This window comes from Stegodyphus dumicola, chromosome 8 (genome assembly GCF_044657685.1).
Source record: "Stegodyphus dumicola isolate Sdum_Otavi_A_Nest chromosome 8, ASM4465768v1".
NCBI lineage: Eukaryota > Metazoa > Arthropoda > Arachnida > Araneae > Eresidae > Stegodyphus > Stegodyphus dumicola.
In genome coordinates this window covers 137,579,952-137,600,515 of record NC_140775.1, presented here as the reverse complement: position 1 = coordinate 137,600,515, position 20,564 = coordinate 137,579,952, and the positions used below count along the sequence as shown (strand labels likewise).

General features: G+C 34.7%; 1 protein-coding gene across 1 annotated transcript in view; it reads right to left on the bottom strand.

The window, feature by feature from the left end:
• LOC118195643 (neprilysin-2-like) overlaps positions 1–20,564 on the bottom strand; it is an 82,394-nt gene that overhangs the window by 38,623 nt on the left and 23,207 nt on the right. Inside the window, exons 6-10 of the mRNA XM_085823062.1 lie at positions 19,493–19,695; positions 17,933–18,109; positions 11,794–11,868; positions 8,982–9,106; positions 8,649–8,844 (exon numbers count right to left, since the gene is read on the bottom strand). Of these exons, the coding sequence (XP_085679188.1) occupies positions 8,649–8,844; positions 8,982–9,106; positions 11,794–11,868; positions 17,933–18,109; positions 19,493–19,695 (776 nt within the window). The remainder of the gene's footprint in view (positions 1–8,648; positions 8,845–8,981; positions 9,107–11,793; positions 11,869–17,932; positions 18,110–19,492; positions 19,696–20,564) is intronic.

The following is a 20,564-nucleotide window of genomic DNA, read 5'->3' as shown; positions in this document are numbered from 1 at the left end:
TAAAAATTTAATAAAACAGTTATCTAATTTTCTTATTTTGATTCGAGCTAAACGTATAAATCATATTAAATTAAACAGTTACGATTAGCTTACTGCTTTAACACTGTGCACTTAATGAAGTAAAGATTTAATTATTCAAGCATATAGCTATGCATTTATTATATGGATCGTTTATGCACAAGGCTTACAAAAAATATTTCTCTGAAATGTTAATAATTTTATAATTTGGAATACAAATAAATTAATTTTTGATAAGGCATTGATTAACTAATTAACTTAATTTCGTTACACAACATATATCCTCTTACTGAAAACAATAACGTAGCGTAAAAGGTTACCTTTGAGGTGTTAATTAAATAAACCAATAATGCAGTGCTGATGCATTTAATTAAACGTAATTTTTACCTATAATAAAAAGAAAATGACGCTATTTATTATACCACAAGTAAATTTTAACGTTGTAAATAAATGACTTTTTAAATTTACAACGCTTTCGAAGAACACAAAGCCATTTACTTCAACTTGCAGTTAATATTAATTTAATAATAACAAAGCGAATTAACATAAGAATCCAAATACCTAATAATAGCAGCTTGCATAACTTAATAAACGTCAGAAATTATTTTTGATATCAAGAGATTGTCGAGTTGAGTTAAAAAATACAGTCTAAGGAATATATGATTAAAAGTCTTAAAAACCCATGGTGTTCAGGACGAATTAAAAAACTGCATTCTTGAAACATTGCAAATGGTAGAATGTCTCCACAAATGAATGGTGGGATTTGATAAAGCGTTTGTATTTTTAGCCCAAAAGGGCAATTTGCTCAGAAGGGCAAATTAATTTCGTTTTTGGCATTCTGCGTTGGTTCACTATAAACGACGTTTCTTTTTTCAAATTGCTCCCACCAAATATTAGAGCCCTGCATTTTTGTTAAAGAAATTAGATAATGAAGAAACTGCATTAATGTGTGTATATTTCTGGCATTGTCGAAAAGCAGCGGTACCAGAGACATCAAAATTTGAATAACGTAGTCCTCTAGTTGAATATGGGCATCTGGAAGCCCAAATTTGGAATTTGCAATATTATCTATTTCATATTTTGTAAACCTTTAACGAAATTTTGATTAACAAATTCAACGCTTTCAAAGCGTTTCATTAATATTAACATCACCTGCATCTTCAAGCATGGATATTTAATGCTCGAGATTTCTTTTTTATCCCAAAGGGGCGTTAGACCCCGAAAAGAGCTATTAGTCTATAAACGACATTTTGAGTCTTTTCACATTCTGCGTTGATTCACTTTGGAAAGTGTTGCCACCAAACAATATCGTCATGTATCATATATAAAGAAATTAAATAATGAAGAATCTGCATGAATGTTTCTCGCATTGTGGAAAAACAACGATACATAGAACCATCCAGTTTTGAATGACGTAGTCCTCCAACCGAGCATGGGAACTTGGAAGCACGAATTTTGAATTTGTTTTATTATCTATTTCATATTTTGTAAACCTTTAACGAATTTTTGATTAACAAACTCAACGATTTCAAAGTGAGCAATGGCAAGACTAGAAAAAAAAAAAAAAACATTCTTATCTTCAGCGAGCGAAACTGCGTATAGGAAATTCTAAAGATTTGCTGTTTTTAAATATTTTGTTATGTTGCTGTTGAACTGAATTTTATGTGATTTAATTGCGAAGAACGTGATAGTTAATAAAGAAAGGAAACACACAAAAAGTTAAAAAACGCACTTTTGGGTGTAATATAAAACCTGAAAGCTTTCAGAATTTTTTTCATTTTTTTATTTATTTTATTCAAATGAATGAAACAAAATTTTATTATTCCAAGTACTAGTTAATTACGTTATTAGTCTCATTATTTAACATACATATTAACTTAAGTTTTCCAACTCTTTCAAGTAGTTGTAATTTTACTAGTAGCAATTAGATGATGAGTGGAATTGGAGGATATGCACCCATGAAGCAATTTTTGAAGTAAAAAATGTTCTTCTCAAAAGACTCAGGAAAGCAAGATTATATAGGAAGATGAGTCAAATTCGACGCTTATTTTGAATGACATAGCATATAAGACGTAAACTTATAGGTACAAAAATAGCGAAGGACAATTATTCTGCGAAATCTGAAAGGTAATAATACAGAGCTAATTATATTCAAATTCTCCCTAAACGGTGATTCAAGCAAAGGAAATATATGGGCAAACTCCTGAAATTATAAGCGAACATCTGATCTTCGCCCTTACAAAAGTTTTAGTAGAATTGTAAATTCTACGTCAGTATTCCAAAAATAATTAGAATAGAAAAAAATTTCTAATTAATTAGAACAGAATATACGATTCTACGTTAGAGCGAAGGTCAGATGACCACTTCGAGTTTCATGAGATTGTAGGCATATTTCCTTTGCTTTAATTAGTACAATATAAAAGAGTTCAACAGTTCTGAGTATCTCCGGTTTAGTAATAGCAGTAGTAATAAAAATAGGAAAATGTAATATTCCAACTAAATTGTACATAATGAACATGTGTTGGTTCAAAGTTACGGAAAGTATTATCTATGAAGGCTTATAGGGTGAATGGTACGAAGGCTTATAGGGTATCTAGGAAGACTTATAGGTAACATGTAAATTCTTGTTTAAATTTCGTAGACAGAGAAATATTTGTAAGTTTATTTTTTGAGAAATGGGAATGTGACATCAGAAGGTATTTCAAACAAGGTAAAAAATTAAATGTAAAAACAAATTGTGACAAAAATTTTTTTTAAAGTATAAAAAATTTACTTTTGTAAAAACAAAAAGAAAAATTAAAATTTATTTTTTAAGTAAAAAAGAGTAAGAAACGAACAGAAATAAATATTTGCATTTGTGTAAATAAAAGAAGTTAAAAAATTTTAACTTTGGAAAATAATTTTTATTTTTATAAAATAAGTAAAAGAAAATGTTAAAATCCTCTTTGTTTAAAAATAAAAAGAGAAAAGAAAAAAATTAAATTGTAAAAATGAAAATTACTTTTGTAAAATAAAAAAGTTAAACGTAAAAAACGTTTTCTAAAGTAACAAAAAAATATTTAAAAGAAAAAAATAACTTTTGTAAATCTTAAAATGTGGAAAGAAAAGAAACGTAAAAATAAAATTTATCTTCTCTAATAACAAAAAATAAGTGGCGAAAATTAGTGAATGTAATTCATTGAAAGGTGAGAAGAAAAAAAATAGCGAAAGTCATGTCTGTAACATAAAGAAATGAGAAAAGAAAAATTTAAAATGGAAAAAACTTACATTACCTGTTTTTTCTCTTGAAGCCTTTCATGTTACGTTATACAAGAGATACTATAATTTTATGCATCATAATTTCCTTCAAATTATTTCCATATATGGAAAAATCGTAACAATACATAATCGAACTTCTTTGCGTGATATGAATACATGCGTATTAAAAAGGTGAATAAGGAATACGCGTGAATCCGTTCGTGATGAGAAAGTACTTGATACGTGATGCGAAGTCAGATTATTTTAAATATTCTATGAATGAATCGTGAATCCGTTCGTGAATTCGTGAATCCGTTCGTGATGAGAAAGTACTTGATTACGTGATGCGAAGTCAGATTATTTTAAATATTCTATTACGGATTTAGCATTTAAATAGCTAATGTTTGTAGAATTATAAATTAAATTGTTTTATTTGCCGTGCAGTGCAGCGCGAAATGAATATTAAGAGAAAGCTCAGCCGGAAAATTAAGCATACAAGAACACGTGCGTTTAAAATTTAATAAATAAATATCTCTTTTAATTTATATTTAATTCGAATAAATGTTAATTGACTAGCCGTAACCGTAATTCTACTCTTTTTGCTTTCGAGATATTGCTAGAACAATCTCGTGCGGCCGATTTAAAAGGCTATAAAAGCCAGAGAGAGAACATCTCTTCAGTTGTTCACTGTAGCGAATTCGCGGCGCGATTGGCTTAGTTTTCTCTACATTTCTCCGTTTTGAATTAAGTTCTGTTAAACGTTTTAGTAGTTTAAAAGATAACTACTGTGAGAAATCGGAATATTGTACGAATATATCCAAGGAAATTTAAGCATTGTTCTTTCATTTGTTGTGATAATAAATTTTATTCACTTTTCATCGGACTTGTGCATTCAATTTATTGCACGCAACCCACGTACGCTAGCAACACTTTTTGGTGTTAGGAGTGGGGTTTGAATGCCAATAACAAGAACGATGGAAAAACAATTAAGGCAACTGATATCAGCCTTTGCCTCGTTTAAAGAAGAAATGAAATCGAAACAGAGATCGATTAAAGAAAAGATGGAAGCTGTTAAGATGAAATGAAAATGGGCCAAAAGGAAATAAAAAGAGAAATTACTTGCATAATAGAAAACTTATTTGAGGCTATGGAAGGCAGAAGAGACGCGGTGGAAAATAAAGTTCGACAATTTGAAGAAAAAGTTTCTTCTGTGAAAGAGCAAATGGAAGACAAAGTTTCGGCCGTGGAACAACAAATAGGTTACAGAATTTCTTCTGTGAAAAAAGAAATCTAAGGAAGAGTTTGTTCCGTTCAACGGCAAATCGAACAACAAATTGATGACAGGGTTCTGCGGTTGCCAAAGAAGTTGATACCTTAAAGAAATTCGTAGCGACGGCAGGGATCAATTCGGATGGTTTTAAATATTTACCGATGCCTGCTCATCCGTCTCTGAAGCTATCCACGTCTGATGGGAAGATCTCGGGGCAAGTATATAAGACACAATTTTCTATAGTTGCGGTTATGAATGGATAGGATTTCCAAGCTAAGGCTTGTCTTCTCGCCGCTTCTTTAAGAGCAGACGCTGCGGATATCCTTCAGACTCTTCCGGAAAACCAAAGGCTAGATTTCGAAGATTTATCCGGCGCGTTGGAACTGCGCTTTGGTGAGAAATGTGTAAAACATTACAGCAGGCTTCAATTAAAATCCTGTCAACAGAAGCCCACGGAAATACTCCAGGAGCTAACCACGGATGTTGAAAGGCTGTCCTATCTCGCCTTTTCGGAGTGCCCGACAGAAACAAGAGAAACACTCTCCCCGCAATGCTTTATCGACAGCATCAGGGATTCTGAAATACAGAAAGATCTGTGAAAGGCAGATGTCAAGGACGTGAAAAGCGCACTAGTGTACGCCATGAAATTTGAGACAGCCCATCAAGCCACTCGTAGAGACCGCTACCCAATTCAGAGCTGCTCTAGTCCAAAAGCCAGAAGATCAAAGGGCTGCTCGTCTGGATGATTTAACCCGACAACTCAATGCATTGAGACGGAATATTAATGACAAGAAACTAACTTTAAAATGTTTTAACTGTACAGCTGAAAGACACATACGATGAAACTACAGAACACCCCAGGGCACGGGTGTTAACACCACTCCTAGGAAGCAGTAAGGAAACTAATTAGTGGCCATCTTGGGGGGCGTAGGTTTCCAAATAATGAAAAGCCCCAGTTTAAAGCGCTTCAGATTTCTGCAGGGAGAGGCGGTAGTAATAGACTTTTCATAATAGGACATATTAATGGACCATTATAAATGTCCAACAGCTGAGAAGCTTCCTAGGGCTTTGCACCTGCTGAAGGACTTTTTTTCCATCGCAAGACGCCCTTCACAAGCTGACAGAGAGCAAGCAAAAGTTCTTGTGGACAAAGATATGTGAGGATGCATTTAAGAACCTCAAGGAAGCTTTAACATCGGCTCCAATCCTGACGTATCCTCAGCTCGATAGACTATTTATTCTTGACTCGGACGCGAGCAATGAAAGTGTCGTTGCTGTTTTGTCCCAAGAAATAGACAGCCGAGAATATGTAGTGGTTTACTGTAACAAACGCCTGTCTAAAATAGAGACAAAACTACTGTGTCACCAGGAAAGAGTTGCTCGCCATAGTCAAAGCCGTAGAATATTTCCATCATTATCTATGCGGCAGAAAATGCCTCCTCCGCACGGATCATGCATAATTGGCCTGGCTTTCAAATTTCAAGAATCCTGACGGTCAAATAGTCAGGTGGATACAGAGAGACTCCAGGAATATGACATCACTATCCGTCATTGGAAGGGATCATTCCACAGAAACGCCGACGCCCTGTCTAGAAGACCTTGTCCAGAAAGCTGCCGATATTGCTCCAAGGTGGAAGCAAAATACGAGCTGCTGAGTCCTGTCGCAAGACAAATTGCATCAACATTGGCTGATCGAGACCCGTGGAGTGCTGTTGAAGTCAGAAGAGACAGAAAAGACCAGCTACAAGACCGAGACATTCAACCTATAATTGATTTAATGGAGTCATCAAACAGAAAACCTACCTCGCAGGACATTTCGAGCTCTAGTCCTACAACAAAACAATATTGGGTACTCTGGGATTCACTACTTATTCGAAACTGCGTTTTGTACAGAAAATTTGAATCGGATGATGGAAAGACATTCCAATGGCAGGTGCTACTTTAAAGATCTCGGATTCTCGATGTCCTTAAAGAACTACATAACAGCCCTACAGGAGGTGACTTCGGAATAATGAAGACCTTGCAGAAAGTTGGCGAACGCTTCTACTGGAGTAATGCAAATGAAGACGTGAAAAAAAATGGTGCCGATCTTGCGAAGCCTGTGGAGGTCGGAAAGAAACCGAAGAAACGAAGTCGAGGGAAGTTGCAACGTTACAATGTAGGAGCATCTTTTGAACGTATCGTCTTTGACATCTTGGGACTTCTGCCACGAACTGCTGATGGCAACAAATACATCCTCGTTGTCACTGATTACTTCACCAAGTGGTCTGAAGCGTATCCTATTCCACATTCCGATCAGGGAGGGTATTTTATCTCGGCTGTAATCAAAGAACTCTTCAAGCTACTAGGTATTGACAAAACCCAAACGACGCCTTTACATCCCCAGTCAGACGGCATGGTAGAGAGGTTTAATTGAACCATCCTTAATAACCTCTCATTAGTGATTTCCAGAAACCAACAGGACTAGAACCAGAAGTTGCGAATGTTTTTACTGGCTTTCCGCAGTGCTGTCCTCGAGACTACCGGCTATTCCCCTTCTTAGATGCTCTTCGGTCAAGACCTTCATCTGCCTTGTGATCTTTTGTTCCGTCGCCCTCCAGATGCACCTTCATCGCCTGAGGAATATATTCAGGATCTCCAGGTCCGGTTTGGAGTGATGCACAAATTTGCACGAGAACGAGTCAATTTGGCGACGGAGAAGCTGAAGACCCGATACGACACGAGAAGCTACTGAACATCGATTCAGGGAAGAAGACATGGTGTGGTTGTGGGATCCGACTCGAAGGAAAGGATTCTGTCCGAAACTACAGTACAATCCCATTCGGTTAAAATCTTACGTCGCGAACTCTCACGGTGGCGTAAAAGTCTGTACACATGGGGTCCGTACACACAGTCTGTGGGATGGTCCGTACACAGTCCTAAACAGGCTGAACGACGTCGTGGTTCGGATCCGTAATCATCGAACTCTAAACCTAAAGTCGTTCATTACGACATGGTTAGCTTATCACTATGGCCATAGTACGTAGTAAGACCATGATCTTTTTTGTATTTAGTATTTGATAGTATTTGATTTGTATTTAGTATTTGATTTGCTTTAAGTTACTATTGCAGTTATTGTTTATGTTATTGGTTATTGTAATGTAATGTTTGTTATTGCATGGATACCTTAGTTGTAAGTTTGGCTTCCTGCCCGTGACGTACAGTACTTGGGAAGTGGGCAGTGTTACGGATTTGGCATTTAATTAACTAATGTTAGTAGAATCATGAACTGTTTTTATTCCCTGCGCAGTGCAGCGCGTGACGAATATTAAGAGAAAGCTAAGCCAGAAAATTAAAAATATGAGAGTACGTGCATTTAATATTTAATAAATAAATATCTCTTTTAATTTATATTTAATTAGAATAAATGTTAATTGACTAGCCGTAACCGTAATTCTACTCTTTTTGCTTTCGAGAAACTGCTAGAACAATCTCATGCGGCCGATTTAAAAAACTATAAAAACCAGAGAAAACATCTCATTTCAGTTGTTTAGAAAACTGTTGTTGTTTACTGTAGCGAATTCGCGGCGAGATTAGCTTAGCTTTCTCTGCGTTTCTCTGTTTCGAATTAAATTCTGTATAACGTTTTAGTAGTTTAAAAGATAACTACTGTGAGAAATCGGGTTATTGTGCGAATATATCTAAGGAAATTTAAGCATTTTGTTTTCATTTGTTGTGATAAGAATAAATTTTATTCACTTTTCATCGGACATGTGCATTCAGTTTACTACAAACCCGTATGCACGCAACAATATTAATTAATTTAGTATTCGTAACAACTTAAAAAGTTTTACTTGCGTGCACATAAACATGGTAGTATTGTGTAATACTTAGAATGCAGCTTGACTGGTTTAGTAATTATTTCAGGTGTGTCTTTTACGTTGGAGTTCAAGTTTGCAGTTTTCTGATGGTGTATCATAACTTTGAGTGTGACAGTAGAATTGTATTATGATTTCAGCAAGCAATAAATTAATCAGTAAGGGATAAGAACTAATTACTGAATTAGTACGTACTTGTCCAAGCTGACAGTAATAATGCTCATATTTTGTTCACCCACATATGGAAAAATATGTCTAGCACTTACTTTGGCCTGGCTTTCCTCATCAAAATAATTTTGTAGGTAGTAAGAGGCGAGAGCGATTCCAAGGTTTTTGTTAACGGTAGAAAAGCAGTATTTCCAACGAGTGCGCTGTGGATTGTCTTGCAAATTTGTCCATGCCGATGACAATAACGGCAAAGATTCCTTAACAACTCTCCACATCATGTAATTAGCCACCGTTCTGAAGAAAGGTAAAACAACTTCAATACAACTAGAGCTAGTCTTTTCTAGCAGTCTATTTCACACATTAACATAAATCGATTTTGAAATAGACACTAGTAATCCTTACAAAATATAATCCTCACAGAATTTTCTTACCTCTTTTCGGCTTTTGTGATGAAATCCGCAAACTTCCTCACGAAATCAACATTCTTAACAATCACAGTTTCATTTTCAAAGATTTGATCATTTAGTAGTCCATTGAAGAGCTTAAGCCAGTCAATCTATTGAAAAGTAAGAGATATTTTTCACTCTTTTATTCATACAGAGGAAATGTTTTAACAAAAAACCTAAAAAGCAAAATTAAGCTTATTGTTAGATTTTCTTGCAAATCTGAAATCTGAATGAAATTTGAATGCATATTAGAAGGAATGCAGAAATTATTAGTATCGTTTAAAATAAGTTAACTATCTTTTCTACTTAAATAAGTAGAAAACGAGTTGGACAAATGTGTTAATTCTAAGTTCCGCGATAGTTTCATGCTACGATATTAAAACTTAATTCAACTGTAGATTTTAAAGAATTTTAAACGGAGATTTACTTGAGTATTAAATATAAATAGTAACAGTTTTTAATTATATGTGTGAATAAGTACAGAAGATATACATCATTCCAGTTTATCTGCTTTTAAACAACATAATTGTATGTTTGCAGATTTGTTTATTGTACACTCATAAAAATTTGCGCACCAAGAAAGAGTTATCAGAATGAAACGAAATTTTACATATGTAAGTACTACTTTGATATAAGTAAGTGATTAGAAAATCAAAGAAAAAATAATCATTTATTGTAGAAAAACATAAATGGATGTTCTAGTACTCTATTGGACCACCTCTAACGCGAATGCACGATGCGATACGAGCGGGCATTGAGGCACACAAATTCCTTATGGTGTCCTCAGACATCTCGATCCACAGTTGCTGTAAACGCGCCTCTGGTTCGGCTAATCTCGTAGGTTGTCCAACTTGCCGTCCCAAATGATTCCAGATACGATCGATTGGTGACAAATCTGAGGATCGAGCAGGCCAGGTATGGGTGTTAATATGGCGGAGGCTGTCTTGTGAGATCCGTGCTATGTGCGGCCGAGCATTGTCTTGTTGACAACAGGCTCCTGGGAGCATTGCAATGAATGGCAACACATGTGGCTGAAGGATGTCATGGACGTACGGCTGGCCTGTCATTGTGCCATAGATCAATATTAAGGGTGATCATGTATCGTAAGCAATGGCACCCCATACCATCACACCAACTGTGGGAACGGTGTGTCGCTGTAAAGCAAAGGCAGGATTGAAGCGTTCACTACGAGGCCTCCACACACGAACACGATTGTCATCACTGGTCAAATTGAATTTAGATTCGTCGCTGAAGACGACCTGGTTTCATTCCGTTAAAGTCCAATCGCGTCGTGCGCGGCTCCACTCCAAACGAAGGCGTCGGTGGATGGATGTCATTGGCAGCACACGTAATGGGCACCGCGATACCAGATATCCTTCAACGAGGCGCCTTGCGATGGTTCGGGATGACACAGGGGCCCGTAATGAAACTACTGCCTGTGTCTGGATAGCGGGCAATAAGGCAGTTGGTTGTACGCGTGAGTGTCTATGATGTGACGGTTTTCTCTACGACTAGTCTGTCGAGAGCGTTCTGAGCCTGGTCGCCGTGTAAATGACGTCTCTTCTGTCCACTGGTACCAACACCTCCTCACAGTAAAATCAGAACGGCCTACCTGACGAGCTGCTCGGAGCTGACTACCCAGCTTCCATTATCCCGATGATTCTTTCCCTGTCGAACTGTGACAGCTGCTGATATTGGCTTCGAGGGCGGTGTAACGGCATGACTACCTCAGCGTTTCCTTAGCAAAAGATTTGAGTACACTCAAACAAGCTCTACTTACCTGTTTTATACTCTAAGAAGAACGAAGTTCAACGCCCTGTAGTCGCATTACGCAATGCGCAGTCACGCTCCATTTCTAATCATTTGCATATCAACCCGACACGTACCTTCATGCCAAGTTTTCGTTACGATCTCACAATTATTTCCTGGTGCACAAAATGTTATGGCAATAAGTATAATATCAAACACATTAGATGAATTTCTAAGTGCCGAAGCATATGTTTAATGACTTAGATTTAAATTTATAAACAGGCTGAGTGACTGTTAATTACACAGTATACTAATTACGCAATACGGGACTACTTCAAATGTTGATGCGAAGACTTAATTATTTATTACGTATTATTCAAAGATTTATGATTTATTTATTCATTTGGACTAAAAGAAGCGTCCTGCCTACAGGAAAGAGGAGGAAGATTTAATAACTGGAATAAATTAAATATATATCTGAGCATTAGATATCTTCTGATTAATAAAAATAGTGTCATAAATAACGAAATATCGTGTTAGGAAAACTTACAAGATAATATAAATTACGGAATTTTAGGATTAGGTTACGGAAACGAATATGGCATTGTTGTAATTGCATTCGGTTTGGAAATCATCTAGTTTAATTCAAAACTGTCGTATTATTCTGTCATGACGCAAACTTTGCATTACCACCTATATTGGAGAAATTAAATTACTCTAATCGTCGGTCATCATCCTAAGTCTTTTTGAATTTTTTATAATTTTCAGGAAAAGAAATATTATGAAAAACATCAAAAGTCTGATAAACCATTTTTATCTTTACAATTAAGCCAGTTATATAAGCAAAAGACAACTAGATATAGATACTAGATGCAGTTACAGTTACAGTTAGTTTAAATTTTAATAGAAAACAATTTTAAAATACTACATTTAAATCCATGCTTTGCAAAATTAAGTCGCTATTTTCCCACTAAAGATTAAAAATTGGAAGACAGTTACTAAATGGATTCATGAAATGATAAACGAATTTAAAAATACAATGACTTACCTGCGGCTGAATATCATTGATAAGCTCATCAACTGTATAATACATGTTTTCTCTTTGTTCATGTGGTGAACAGAACTACAGAAAGAGATTCTAATCAGTTTAAAAATACAAAATGATTCATTTGCAGAACTACGAAATTTGAATAAATTATACAGTGAAATCATGATTGGAATTTATGGTTAAAATATTTATTTAAAACAATTTTTAAGAACATCCCCTAAGAACTGACTTTTCTTATTAAGACTTCTTATTATGACTTTTCTTATTAACATTGATCCCCAATCCCTATAGTATTCCAAATTTCGTTCTTATTATTTTCACGTATTTTCTGCCTGTTTTATATAACATATTCAGAGTATTTTTTCATTTTATTATTTCATCTCAACTTATTCTATAAATATAATTTCGTTTATAGTCATACTAGCTGGAAATATTAAGAAAAAAATCATATCATTGCTTATAATGTTACTGACGTTAGACAGACTGAATTCAAACGTAGGATAACGTTTGATAGATATTCGTGCTCATGTGGCTAATAGAAACCAAGTAGCAAACAGTGGTGTGTTGTCGGACGCACTGAAGCAGAATAATTCGTGTATCTATTTTTTTCTTTGACATTGTTTATTCGGGAATTTCTTGACTGTGTAAATAATTCTAAATACGTCATGCAGTTGTTCAGAGATCTGTTCTCTATCAACCAAAGATCACTACTTTTGAAGATATGTATATTTACTATAGCAGCCAAGCGAAATCAAAGAATGACCTCCACAACAATTACATCCATGACTGCAAGCATCATTTGGCGAAGAGAGTATCTGCCAGTATTGTGCTCCGAAACCTTCGCATGAAGGAACTGTACCCCAGATTATTAAGTTTTTTGTGTCCAACCTAATCATATAGTTCAGGGGAGCAAGTTTAAAGTGCAGTGCATTGTCTCCCAAGGCAGTACCAAAGATGCTCTATCGGATTCAGGCCTGCGTATTGAGCTGGCTGTTCCATCCGCTGCATACCGTGGCCCTCAAGATATTCTTCAGCAACCCGAGCTCGGTGCGCATTGTCACCCATCAGAAGAAATAGAGGACTAATAGCAGCAAAATATGGGCGCACATATTGATTAAGAATCTCGTCTCGATATCTCACATCGGTCAAAGTTCCTCCATGAAACACAAGCAGGTCAGTGGGATCACACAGAGAGATCCTAGCCCAAACCATTATTCCACCACCACTGTAATTGTGTCTTTCCAAAATGTAGGATTGGTTTTATCTGTTGAGTTGTTTGCTCAAGATCAGCTAATGATTTGAATTACTCTCCTGTGTGAACCTGGACTTGTTTGTGAAGAGAACAGACGTCCGTTATTGACTGGTTCAGGAGACTTGTTCTCTTGCCCATCATAAACGGAAACCTCTTCGTCCTCATGTCGAGCGGACACAAACAACTGGTCATTTTGCATACAGACCTGTATTGTGCCGGCGTCTGTGATTATTATTGATTTATTGATGATTATGTCTGCGATTATAGATTATTGTTCTTATTGCCACTAACTGATCTGCCATGAGCTGCGGCACAGTAATGTTACTCCTTCTTCGGGGCGAAAGAGTTAAGTAACGGTCTCCCGCAGGCTTTTTAACTCTAGGTCTGCCTGGAACATGTATTCTAGACACAGAATCCTCGGATTCAAACCGATTCCATAGTAGGTGTACCACACTACGAGAGACATTGAGAGGTCCAGCAGCATCATCTTGTGACATCCACATTTTAATCCATCCGAACGCCCACCACCTCAACGAATCGGGCAAACGACTTCTCTTGGACATTGATAGCTTCTCCTAGTTATCGATCGCGAAACTGTAGTAACAACTGAAGATCAACACTAGTGAATAAAAATTACAATTTTTACATTTTTTCTCACACTCCTATACAAGTATTCATTTCTATAAAATAAAAGTGGTAAGTACTGTTTTTGTAGTAATTTTCTTAAACTTCTTTACTGTCATGCGTATGAACAGTGAATTTAAACATTACTGATATTTTGGTAATGGTGAGCTTTAAAAAAAACCTGCTGTTCCTTAAATTTGGAGGGCAGTGTATTTCTTGTATGGTGTGGTTGTCGTTTCTCTCAATCTTAGTGAAAATCTTTCAAATTCCTTCAACGTGCTGCCTTTACACTTTTACCTCCTCCTGCCGATCTCATACATTTGGAAACTCTTAACGGAGGAAGGTTATTGGTAGCATCTGTGATGTCTGATCACCTCATTGAAAGTATGGGAAGTCGCTGTAAATTTTGTGTGAAGATCCAGGGTGATGACATGTTTTGTTAATATAAGTTTTGTTTTTTTCTTAACTTTAAACGTCAGTTTGTTAATGACTCACATATTACGTTGTCATATAATTTACGAATATTAAATATTGTTTAGATTTTTGTGTATAATGCTTGGTTTCTTTCATGCACAAAACACATCAGCTTCCTTCATAAGCACTTTTTTAATCGAAGCTTTGCTCTTCCATTTTTGTTGATTTTACAGTCGCATGTTTAACTTTTAGAAGCCAATGCATTTAACATTATATAATAATGAAAAAGAGTTTTATGGTGTTATACAACAATATGAAAATTCCTGCAATCGTACTCTTTGACATATTGATGGGAATGCAACAATCGATGCTTAAATTCGGACGGAAAAGATTACACAAGTGAAGAATGAAAATATCATGTAGGATATAGAAATTTGGGTTTAAGAAAAAATTTAATTGAACAGAGATAAATAGCTTTATGTCATGAAGCTATAGGTTAGACAAGAAACAGATAAAAGAATGCATAAAGAAATGTAAAAATATGTTCAAGTATCGTCTATACAGTTAGAAATTAGCGCAATATATATGGATGCTCAGGCCATTGCCGCAAATGTCCAACAACAGATTTTTTCAGGATTTTCGACTATGTCTACTATAGCAGCAGGCGAATGGCTGCCTCACAATTTGCAAGAGAATTTGTTACGGTTACAAGATCTCGAGCACCTTGATATAATTGTGCCTAATAAGTCTTATAAACTTAATTATACAGATTTCTATGCGAGAAGACTAATGATTTGTGTCTTATTGGTTCTGGTTATGAAACAAGGCGGTTAAAATAATAACACAAGAGATTTCGTCATTGGAGCAGAAAACGATTACTCTCTGATGACATATCTGGGCTTTCTTCGAAAAGTGACCATAGATATGGTTTATCCTGGAAAGGCAAACACTTGTCATATTCTTAATAACATCAAATAATATTCATACGAAGGTATTGAGAAAACGATGTGGGTGGGCATAATTCTGCGTAACCCGAAAATCCCACACAGCTTTTCTGGTAGAATTGTGACACCAAAAAGTATAGAGCCAAAATTCTTAATCCATATACAAGTATGAAGTAATTTACAGGTCTAACAGGTGAAACTTTCATTGTGATGTGTAACATTCTGGATTAAACCGCGTCATATTGGTATCAAACTATCTTGAAAGCAAATGAATCTACGGTAAGAAGTAAACTAGAAATTAACTGAATTTAAATCCTAGTGAACATACATCGGACGCACTAAGACATCGATTTACATCAAAGCAACCACCGTATGACGGTCTGCGGGTGCTTCAGGATGCGAGTTAACAAGAAGTGACCCTGTAAGTATTCGTTAACAAAATAATGAAATATTAAGAGCTTAAAAGACGAAACGTCAGTAGTTGGAATACAAGTGGCGGCAGAGTTTCTATTTATTTTTCGGGGGGAGGTGTCACTATTGGCTATTGTTAATTCTTCTAATATTAAGTTATTCTGGAACAAAACAAACTACTTCTGGAAAATATTTTTAGGTAGCACAAAGAAACACAAGACAAAGAAACAACGCAAAGAAAGGATGTGATGCAGAAATTTCGTAATAAACAAGGTTTTCATTTATTTGTTTTAATTTACTGTAGGTTTTTTTTTTTTTTTTTTTTTTTTTCAAATTTATACTTATAATTAGCCTAAAAGGGGCGTTGGTCCCAAATGGGATATTAATCTCAAAAAGGCATTTTGCGTTGAATCACTGTTAAACGGCTAAGCACTTTTCAGATTGTTGCTACGAAATATTATCGGCCTATATTATATTTAAAGAAATTAAATAATGAAGATTCTACATGCATGTATGTCCGTTTCTCGCATTTTGATAAAACAACGATACCTAGAGCCAATAAAATTTGAACAATGTAGTGCTCCAGGCGAATATAGGCACCTGTAAGCCCGAACTTTGAATTTCGAATTTATGTTATGACGTATTTCACATTTTATAAAATTTTAACTACTTTTTAATTAGCAAACTTAATGATTTAAAATCGAGCAGTGGCAACACTGTACGGGGAAAAAATTATCTCCACCTTGCGAGACTGTCTATCAGAAATTCTCAAGCTATGCTGTTTTTAAATATTTTGTGATTTTGCTGTTGAATCGAATTTTATGGGACGTAAGTGCCAAGAACGTAATATTTAATAAAGGAAGAAAACACACCCAAAACGGTAAGAACAAAAAGACAAAGATTTTGTAAAACCATCTTATTAAGAAAACTGAACTGCGAAGAGACTTAAAAAACGGAAAAATGTGTGCCAACACCTAAACCCTGCATCGGAAATTCTAAACACATGCTGCTATGCTTCTTTTCAAACGTTTGTAGTTATGCTATTGGCGTAATTATATGGCGTAAGGGCGAAGAAAATGATGCTTAATAATAAAGCTAAAAAAGAAAAAAAAAAAAAATGGGTGAGTAGATGTGCGTGTAACAGCAGACTGGTATAATGCGAGCTCAGCGAGAGCTTAAAAGGCTTAATAAATTCTCTTGGGTGACCGTAAAATCTGAAACCTTTCGCATTTTTTTAATAAATGAATTTATCACAAATACGTTCAAAATATTAAACATCTAGTATCACGAATATTAAATAAATAATAGTATATTCTAATTCAAATATTTTAACAAGTTTTTATTAATGCTTTAAAGACAATAATATATATCATTAACTTTCAGAAAGTTTTATCCACATTATCGTTACTTCGGATGGACATCCATTTTCTTCCATCGCATATTTACATTTTATAAATATATATTGTTCATGAAAATTTAAATTCCGTTAAATTATTTTTTATCTATCCTATTAAATTTCAAATATTTATGAGATCGCAACCTGTCTAAGGGATCTATCGAAATACATCCATGAAATTAATTTAAGGGCACATATTAATTTAGGGACACTGTTTTACACTGAGAATGAGTACTCTTCTGTTCATCTACCTGTTACCCAGCGATGCCTAATATTTCTATGCAATTTTTAGTTGTTAATTGCTGAATGAATTAATATATTATCATACAAGTGACGACAACTGGAAATCAGAATCGCATTCAAATTATGTATAGAATGTTTAGTTATTTTCGATGAAGGAAATGTGAAGAATCAATCTCATTATCTTCAAGGGAATGTTGATCAAATCCAAAACATTCAGTGCTAACTGGATAGGCTGAACACAATACTATACCACATTATATAAAGGAAAGAATTTTTATTTCCATACAGCCGGATCTTACTTGATTTTTGAATCCTTTCCAGAAACAACTGCAAAATTTTAATTTCAAAATGGTTAATTGAGCAGTATTTTTCTTGCTTCTTTTGAATAAATGAACGGAACAAAAATTTCGAGATTCACATACATTTTTATTTAATATCTAAATCAACAGAAGACAAAACTAGATTTTGAACAGACGCCCTTAAATAGCTGTTAAAAATTTTTTTAATGCTTCTTATTATGTTATCGCTCTGCTTTCTTTTGTAAACTGTTCTGCATGCTATGCGACAGAAAAATTTCAGATTTCATTACATTTTACATTACATGAACTATTATTAAAATACACACAGTTCACACATGCAAAGATAGATAGCTTCAAAATTCATAATTACATGCCAACAACTGTAAATATAAATAAAATAATATGTATAAAAGGAAATAATTATGAGAAATATACTAAGCAAGTAAAGATAGCAAACAAAATGTTAACTACAATTCAATCATTTTTCAAATCTTTATTCAAAAAAAGAACAGTATAAACATCTCAAAAATTAAAAAAAAAAATATCTTGCACTTACATTGGCGAGCATGATTTCAAACTCGAGAGCTTTCCGTAGTTCATGTTCTGAAGTACTTCTATTTACACCCAAATAATTAGCAGCTGTCAACATCTTATTGAAGTAATTTGCTGTGTTGGAGTCATTTAATCCAATTTTCAAAAATTCACAATCTACTCCTAGTGATGGCTCGCCCAACTTGTAAAAGAAATCAAATGATATTTTATACAAGTTGGTACACAAAAATGGAAATTCTTTCGTTAATGGACTTTTATTCAAAATACAGGATCAATATTTTGAAAAATTAATTATTTCATATGGTCATTTTTTGCTTACTTTCATAAAACAAACCACCATATTTTTCATAAAACCGGACTTCAAATATGTATTTAAGCAATGTCATGCACTGATATACGTGGATTTTAAATTAAAGAAACTTTTAGTACATTCTACAATACTTTTATATTATGAAGCGAAATCGTGAATAGTTTTAAATAACCTGTAATTTATACGTCCTTATACCAAAGAATTCCAAATACAATTTTATAGCAAAAATGTATGTATAGCTTGTAATTGCCACAAATGGGCGTACAGACATCACAATGTGTATCCATGATCGTAATTAGAGTTAAATTATATATATATTTATATATATGTTGTAGACTTAGACGTAATATTGTAATGATAAGCTGATAGCATAGATGTTTATTCATAATACAGAGTACTAGGAGGAAGAGACACACAGTTCTTTCTTGCTCGAATGTCTGTCTTACACAGTTCAAAGCTCAACCCCTAGAGGGGATCCAAGTAGGCATAAGTCCTTGATCAACCCAGACGAACAATTCTTGCTTTACAAAGTTTGGGTAACTGCAGAGGTGGATGGCCACTCATCCACCTAAAAGTCAAAGAAAACTTGTTTGACATCAGCCGTCTCCCAGTATTCACCAAAGGGAGCCAAACCCTCAAGGACAACCTTCAGTATCAAACCATGCAGCGTTTGAAATAACTCTTAGTTGGTGTTAGACACCCTTCAGCTTATATTGATATTTTAGGCTCGGCTTTGCCGTGTGCAGCCGATTTAGTGGTTTAGATAACTAAGGAGCTAGTCCTTTAGCCATTCTAATTTATTGCGATTATATATTTTTATGTTCTGTTCAATTTATTTTAGCCACACGTAGTGGGGAATTATGAGCACTAAGTGCGTACATCTTGTTACGTTAGTTCAAATAAAAAGGTTATTGAATCCTTCTTCTGTAGCATCCATTCTTCAAGACATAGCGAGAATTCTCTACGCATTCTTTCACGTAGGGTATACTGCGAATGCTCTCAAAAAGACATAGACTACACAATATTTATAAAAATCTTATTGGAAGTAATAGAAATTATTATGATTATCCTTCTGTTTTTATTATATCTATTGTGAAATCCTCAAAGAGAGGTATTATATTCAAAATTCTGTCATTTAACTTTACACACACCACTCCACACTTCGTCGAATTTTTCCGCGATTCATTGAGTTTTGTTTTTTCTAAGTTTGGCTGCAGTTATTAAACATAATTTTCGTAAAGCATGTACACTCACCTCTATGATATTAACCAAGGAGTCCTGAGGGTCTTCCGTAACAGACAAGCTCATAAGAGTATTGTGACTGAAGCCAGACTCGCGTAACTGAATGAGAGTTTCAAGCCAGTCGAAGGAGGTAGAATTCCATTTCTCGCCTTCAACCACCGGCCAGCGTCCGAAATTTTTCAAAACACTCTTCAGGGGTTCACTATTCAAAGCACCTTAAAAAACACAGGCAGGGAAAATTATATCATGATTCGTGTAAGATAATGTATTTAACGTGTAATTAATTGTCTTTCGGATGCCACACACATGATTAGGAAAATTTAGTTGTCTTTTACTTTTTTTGAATACCACACAGTGTTTGAATTTTTATTCATTTTATGTGATAAAGGTAAGAGTTAAATAAGCGACTCAAAATCTTACCAATACAAGATATAAAAGCGGTGCTCTGGCAGGTGATCGCCTTGTAAATCTCTTAACTCAGGTACAAAAGAAGAAAAGGTTAGATTTCTCTTCAAGCATAATTACGCGAAATTGGTCACCATGTTCGATATCTTAGCTGAAGAATATAAATTTGGGTGCAGAGGATCTCTTGGAAATTTTCTTTTGGTTTCAGAATTCAAAATGTTTTATTTTTAAAATAGATTTACTTAAAAAATTGTTAAAAGTTTTTGAAAATGGCATGGAAAATTAAAATTATAATTTGTACTAAGCATTTGAATAGCTTACTATTTCTCCAATTTGCAACCAGTAGATGGGATTAACCGCTGTAAATTCGATAATTTGCGGCGTGTTAACTAATTGAGATAAAGTATTTTTAAGATTGATTCTCTCCTTTTCTAATGAATAATAAAATATTTGACGAAGTTGAGACTTGAGAAGAGAGTCCTTTTTAAAATGCGAAAAAGATATTTTGTATGGGAGGGAAGAGACATTTATTTCAGCCAGCTATTTGTCATTTTATTTATGAACAGACATCGCTAGAAGGATTAGAAATCTCTGTTTCTCTAAATTTGAGATATAGTTTTAAATACCACATTTACGTTTAGTAAACACATTTTGTTTTATGCATGTTGGGTAGTGTTAA